The 6,762-nt window shown below is 43.7% G+C and overlaps 1 protein-coding gene across 1 annotated transcript in view; it reads right to left on the reverse strand.

Moving 5' to 3' along the window:
* The window catches only part of rims4 (regulating synaptic membrane exocytosis 4), a 47,689-nt gene extending 41,336 nt beyond the window's left edge, over window positions 1-6,353 (reverse strand). Inside the window, exon 1 of the mRNA XM_012869528.3 lies at window positions 5,150-6,353. Coding sequence (XP_012724982.1) covers window positions 5,150-5,246 — 97 coding nt within the window. The 5' untranslated portion in view covers window positions 5,247-6,353. The remainder of the gene's footprint in view (window positions 1-5,149) is intronic.
* Between the last annotated feature and the right edge of the window lie 409 nt (window positions 6,354-6,762).

The following is a 6,762-nucleotide window of genomic DNA, read 5'->3' on the forward strand; positions in this document are numbered from 1 at the left end:
CTGTGTGTCTCACCTGAGGATCTGCATGAGCACCAGGGCACAGGAAGTGACATATGCTTTTCACAATTTGTGTGTCCAGACACAGTGATATCACTTGTAACGGGCAAAACTTGAAGAACAAAAGCCTCAACATTATGTTTGATATAAGCAATGAAAAAGGGAGTAATTTGGTAAGGATCTGAACTATTTTTTTATCTGTTAGAAAACACAGTCATGTATAGATTATACCATCATGTAAATTATATATATATATATATATATATATATATACACTAGGCATGGATAGGTTACTGGTATTAAAGTAGAAAAGTTTATAAATGGTTTTAAAAACATAAGGCTTTAATAGTCATTAAACTTTTCTATCATACCAATCCCTAAATTTAAAGTACCTTTATTGAGATGAACAAGAAAGTGCCGGAGAGAAGGGAGGTTTTTTTTTAGAGTGGAGTAATGCTGGACTGCCCCTCCCCCACTTGTTGTTGCACACTCCAGATTAGTAGGTTTAAGAAGGGTTGGTACACTGCCCTTGCTTAAAAGAACAAATTATTTGTCTGTTTGGAAATATTTCCAATTCAGAAAACCACAAACGTTCATACTGTGGGAACTAAAGAGCGCCGCCTGTTGCTTTTATTAAGTTGAGTTTGTTTTAATGGGAACATATCGTGGTTTAGAATCCTTCCTTTTCACATGTAATTAATTTAGTTGTGATCTATATAAAGTGGAACTCTAATACTTTGGTCTGAAGTCATGTTCAGTGTTACTTATAGCTGCTTTAAATCTAAAGGAAGGGACTTCACACCCCACCCCAATCCAGGTCCAGGGGGTTCTACCCCAATTAGCCATATTTGGAGCATGCTGGGGGCAGCGTAATGATCAACCAATGACTTAGGCACTTAATCAGCTTGGACTACAAAATTGCTCAGCGAAATAAAAATGGCGAATTCACGATACTGGTAAGCTGAAATGTTATCATTAGATCTAATGTTTATAAAAAAAAAATGCATTCATATTTACATTAGGCCAAAAGTGAGCTGTGTTACACTACTCTAGAATGACGTTATTGTTTTCTCTTATTCTTTCTTTTTACTGTTAACATATTGAGATAATTCTCCCACAAGGTCAGACCTGCGAAAACAAACAGTATCTTTTTTCACCCAGTAACACGGACACTTATCCCAATGTTGCATCGAATCTGCACAAAAAGGTTAGACATCTTTTCTACTGACAAATGGACAAGATTAAGATGATCTGCACTGAATAAAAAAATAAAAGTTACTCTCCTCATTAAACCAGGTAATGTCTGAAGGTCAACTCTTCCCTTCTGGTCAAAGGTAACTCCAGTTTGCTAACTCTTTTAATGTCATGTGTGGTTGTGATGAATTCAAATCTAAAAACAAGAACACAGCTGCCAGTAGGGAGCACAGGGTGCAGGGAGAACATGGAGAAGGTATGAAAGTCTGCAAAAGCAAGAAGGTTTAAACGATAATTAGTCAGATTTACTATGATGCGTGGTTTTTTAGAAACGGTGACACCAGAAACGAGCGGGAGGCAGAAAATGTTCTGATTTTGTGACTGACTGCAGCGGACATGATTAGATGTGATTCCATCAAGAGACGTCTCTGGTTGAGCTTTATGGAGACAAAGTTAGGGAGTCAGAGACGGCCATGTGCACAGGCGAGATAATAGAGGAGTTAGGTAAAGGATCTTAAATGTGTAAGCTGAGCGGGAGGAGCAAAACAGAGAGAGACAACGGAGAACGTTTATGGATGTGGTGAAGGGTGAGATGCGGAGCATTGGTGCGACGGTGGGGGGGATGAGAGGAACACGGCGAGATGGGGGAGTGAAATGCTGTGGTGACCTCTGAAGGGGAGCGGCGGAAAAGAAAAAGATGTGGTTGCCAAAACTCAACTACAAGATATATGTTACAGCCATAAGACATTATCATCGTCAGCAAATGTTTTAAATGGATGTGTTTGCTGGAGGGGGCACATTCTGAAGCACCGCTCTGACACTGTAGATGATTTGAGGTTGTAGTGCTGATCAAGTTATTAACATGGGAGCCATAATAAATATCACAACACTCTGCAACACAAAGCATCAGCTGCTGTGTGCACCTTTGGATCGAGGAGAGACTCGGCTACTGAAACGCTGCTGAAGGCAGGGCCTGTAGAAGCATGAGGGACCCTGCATTAGCCAGGTAATAATTACTTGACGATTTGGTGGGGGGAAAAAAAAACGATAATTTACACATGAAATCCCAAAGGTTGGCAGAACGTGTTGTTCCTTCTCTTCCCTACGATGAATAATGTGTTACATTTTTGCAAATGGTTAGGGAGAGGGGAGTAACTAAGGTTTGCTGAGTCTGAACCAAAGAATGAGCGAGAGCGAAAACAAAGAGTAAATGAAGCAAAGTCAGTGAAAGACTTGCTTCAATGGCTACCAGTAACATTGGTGTGTTTTTGACCCTTGTTATTATTTTATTATTTTATTATTCCTTTATTTAACCAGGAAAAGTCCCATTGAGATTAACAATCTCTTTTTCAAGGGAGTCCTGGCCAAGATAGCGGCAAAAGATTACATTACAATTTACATTACAGTTTACAACAACATCTATCTAAATTAGAATTTCATAAAACAGTTACAAACCATAGATCTCATTTCCAAACCTTTGAGCAATCGTTTAAAATGTCCAATCGGAATCAAATCCTTCAACTTCCAGTCTTTCTGAAGATTGTTCCATGCTGTGGGGGCAGAGTACTGAAAAGATGTCTTTCCAGCTTCAGTGCGGACACCAGGTACAGACAGAAGCAACTGTTAAAACTGCTAACCGTGTCCGCATGGCGGAACAACCCATTACGGGCAAGAGCATTGCAGAGTCCAAACTTACCAACGATAATATGCAAAACAGCCGCTTTCTGCCGGGTTTGCACCCCACTTCCTCGTTCAAACAGACTTGCAGCTGCAGCCGTGAATGCAGCAAAAGCTCATTCTACAGTACGGACTCAGGGGGGAACTGAAGAAAGACCCCCACCACACATTTCAGATATCCATTTAGAGAAACCAGGTGTTATTTTTTTTTTCCTTCCACTTTACAAATTGGGAACTACTGCTTTATGACGGCCAATTAGGGGCCAGAGGCGTCTCTATTCTGTAGATGCCTGAGGTCTCTTGACATCTGTCAAACGACGCGGCGCATGTCGTATCAGTCTGCGCTGCCTTGTGCTGTCCTGTTTGCTGTTGTCTGCTGGGGCAGCGGCTCGAGGCGGAAGAACACTAACAGACTCAAGATCATTAGGAAGGCCAGCCAGGGTGTAGGAGAGGAACTTGACTCTTTGGCAGTGGCGTTAAAAAGGAGGAAACCCACCAAAAATAAAGAGTCTCAGACTGTCCTGCCCACCTTCTACAGGAGGAGCTGACCAGCTATCTGAGCATGCTCAGTACGCAGTCCATCATACTTCCACAACACACAACTCAGACACACTGGGAATCAGTCCTATCTCTGGCAGATTGTTTTATAATTGCTGCTTTTATAGCTGTGAAACAGTATTTCACCATGTATACTGTGCATATTTTAATTTAAGGCATATTTGATGTGTATATCACCTAAATTGCTATCATTGTTCATTCTTGTCATATTTGAATCTATTTTCCCATTATATCCTATTTTATTAGAGTTTCTCTTATTCTTTTAAACATACTGTTTTATCCTTGATTGTGTAGCTTTGTTGCAAAGTTGAATTCAGTAAAGTAATTTCTTATTCTGATGAATAAAATTTACTGAAATTTATTATTGGAATTTAGGCAAAAATGCACAGCACTGCATTTTGATGCACACGTTGACAAATTAATTTTAATTGTCGTCACTGATATTTTACCACTTTGGTTAGATGTTCCACTTCTAGTCTGGACAGAAATATTATTCAAATGTTTAAAAAAAAGGAAACGTGCAGAATAAGTGTCAAAGTTCACTTTTACGATCACCATATCCACAAATGAGTAAAAATACATTTTCATCTCTGCACTGAAAAGATTATCTGCTCCTGCAGTTTTCCAGGCGAGATTAGCGTGACGGGAGACCAGGAGCAACAAAATCCAGCAATAATTCCAGTCCAGATCAAAAGGCATTACATCATCATAAAATCAAACATCAGCAGACTCTTCCTCTTCCGCTCACGCTCCAAACTTCTTCAAAGCAGCTTGATTTTAACAGAATGTTTAGAATCAGGTCATCCCACTTCAGTGACATACACTGTCATTGCTGAATACATTTATAAAGTCCAAAATGCTGTGTTTTTTTGTTGAATGCCTGCAAGTCTGCAGCTAACTGTACAAATACTGATGTTTGGCTTTTTCTGTTACTAAATGGTAGAGTAACGATCACAGAGGACTAATTAATTCTCTAACCAGCTAAACTTTCAGCACCAGTCAAGCATTGACTTTAAAGCTCAGATCAAGCCCTTTAAAGATTTTGATCTTATGTGGATGTATTGGATTTAAACTGCCATTTTAAATAACCGGCCTTAAAAAAAAAAAAAAAAAAACAGGTAAACAATAAGCTGCATTGTGACCCATGCTTTCTGACTGGATCTACCAATCCTGCCACAAACGCAGGCGTCACAGTCAATGGTGCCACAAGGGGGTGGCCAGGGGTGGCCAGGGGTGGGGTGCCCCCCCCCCCCCCCCCCCCCCCCCCACTCGCAGTGTAAGTTGTAGTAGCATCAGTTTAGCATTTCATCCCGTTATGCACAGCCAGCAAGGCAGCCGCTCTTCTTGACCTTCTATCGCCCTTTTATTTGGATCTGCCGGTATCTACTTTGCCCTAGTAACTGTTTTGTTTTTCCCCAATAAATGAATAAATGTACGCCTTATTCCTAATATAATTACACAATAAAAATGAATGGTTTTTTAACTCAAAATGTTAACTGTCTATGCACTTTAGATCATTAGTAACCTTAAAAAAAATCCAACAATAAACCAAAAGATACCAGTAGGCGTTTACTTAGGTCTTTAAGACAGTTTTCTACATGCAGCAATCCTGAAATTATGGCTTTTAGTTTCAGTGTGCACCCCCCAAAGAGTTTATGTGCCCCCCACCCTGAAACATTTTTGGGGGCGCCCCTGGTCGCTGGGTGCGCGCATTGCCACTCACCTCCATCGTCCTCGTCGAAGGAGTTCATGCAGGGGAAGTAGATGGCGAGGGCCTCGAAGGACGCGGAGAGGCTGATGCGGCTCTGCGACCTCTCCATGTAGAGGCCCGCCGTCGGGCCCGGGTCGGCCGGCTTGGCCAAGCGCGGCTGGGCATTCTTCACGCGGAGTACGGCTCGCGGCGTCTTGGACGGCTGTCAGCTGCCCCCACGGCAGATCCACGTCACGCCAAAAAAAAAAAAAAAAAAAAGAGTCGCGACGAGATCGCCCGGCGTCCACTTAATAAAGCGGCGCGGAGACGAAGCGGCGGCACTTTGCGGCTGAAGTTAGGGAGAAAGAAAGCTTTGGATGGGGTTTTAAAGCAGCGGGCTCCACAGGTGCAGAAAGCATCCTAGAATAAAGAAATAAAAAGAAAGTAGCGTGGCGAGGCGTTGGACGCTCACTTTCTTCGTGTTCACGCAGTTTTTGTTTGGAAAGAGCATCCGGCAGGCATTGTTGTTGGCTTTTTTAGCTGCTTGCATACATCCTGCTCTTTGACCCTTTGTGGTCTTCACAGGTCATTTCCCAGGTGGGTCTAGTGGCATCGCTCGGCGGCTCTTACCTGCATCTTTGCACCAATCAGACGCGAGGTTGCTCTTTTCCCATTCACAGCTTACCTGTGAACTAACATCCTCCGTCTGATGCGTGCCTGCAGAGGACTTGTGGTCTTTGGGTCGTGCAAAAGCATGAATGACAGGAGGAGAGGATGGGTTGGTAAAGGTTGCTTTCCAGGAGGGCAATCAGAGACCTCTCCTCTGGCCGCCTGGCATCGCTGGTTCCTCCTGCGTCGGGCACAGCCAACGCGTCGCTGTCGCTCAGAGAAATCGTCTTTTTTCCCCCAAATTCGTCTCCGATCAGGTGGCCATCGGTTTTCAGCAACTGTTGCAACCTAGAGGGGCAATCTGTTGCTTCTCTCCGCCCGTGGGACTCTTTCACGTTTGGGTCTGTCTGTTGTCTCAGCGAGCTTTCCTTCCAGGCTTTTTTTTTCTGCGTGGCTCCGCGCCGACGCTCCAAAGGCAGAGAAGGACAGGGGACGCGGCGCAGCAGGACGAGAGGAGGAAGAGGTATGCACCGTGGAGAGGCGAGAGTCTGAGCGGACTCATCCACCGGTGAGCAGTACAGACACAGAACGGGTGGAAAGGGAGGGAGGATGCAGGAGAGAGGGATGGAGGAGGAGGAGGAGGGGGGGGGAGCAGCCTGCTGCTGGCAGCCGGACCAATCAAGATGTGGATGAGGGAATATGGGTGTGGTCAGGAGGCAATTCAGGCAGTACAAGTTTATAGTGTCATAAAAAAAATACCCAGAACAGGACAGAGGTCCCAATAAACCTAAGTGCTAGATGACCATACCTGGAGCTGGGATGTAAGGAGAGAGGAGAGGAAGAAACCTCCAGCAGAAGCTCCCTCAGCCAGCTGAGGGGCAGAGAGGACGAATTTAGAGAAACTCAAAAGAATAAAAAATAAAAGCACACAGAGGTGCTGGGGCAGGAATACTTCCAATAATAATAATAATAAGAAGAAGAAGCAACGAGAGTACACTAATTTAAGGGCAGCGAGAGAGCAGTCGGTCTTTCCGTCA

Source organism: Fundulus heteroclitus, chromosome 20, assembly GCF_011125445.2.
Source record: "Fundulus heteroclitus isolate FHET01 chromosome 20, MU-UCD_Fhet_4.1, whole genome shotgun sequence".
Taxonomy (NCBI): Eukaryota; Metazoa; Chordata; class Actinopteri; order Cyprinodontiformes; family Fundulidae; genus Fundulus; species Fundulus heteroclitus.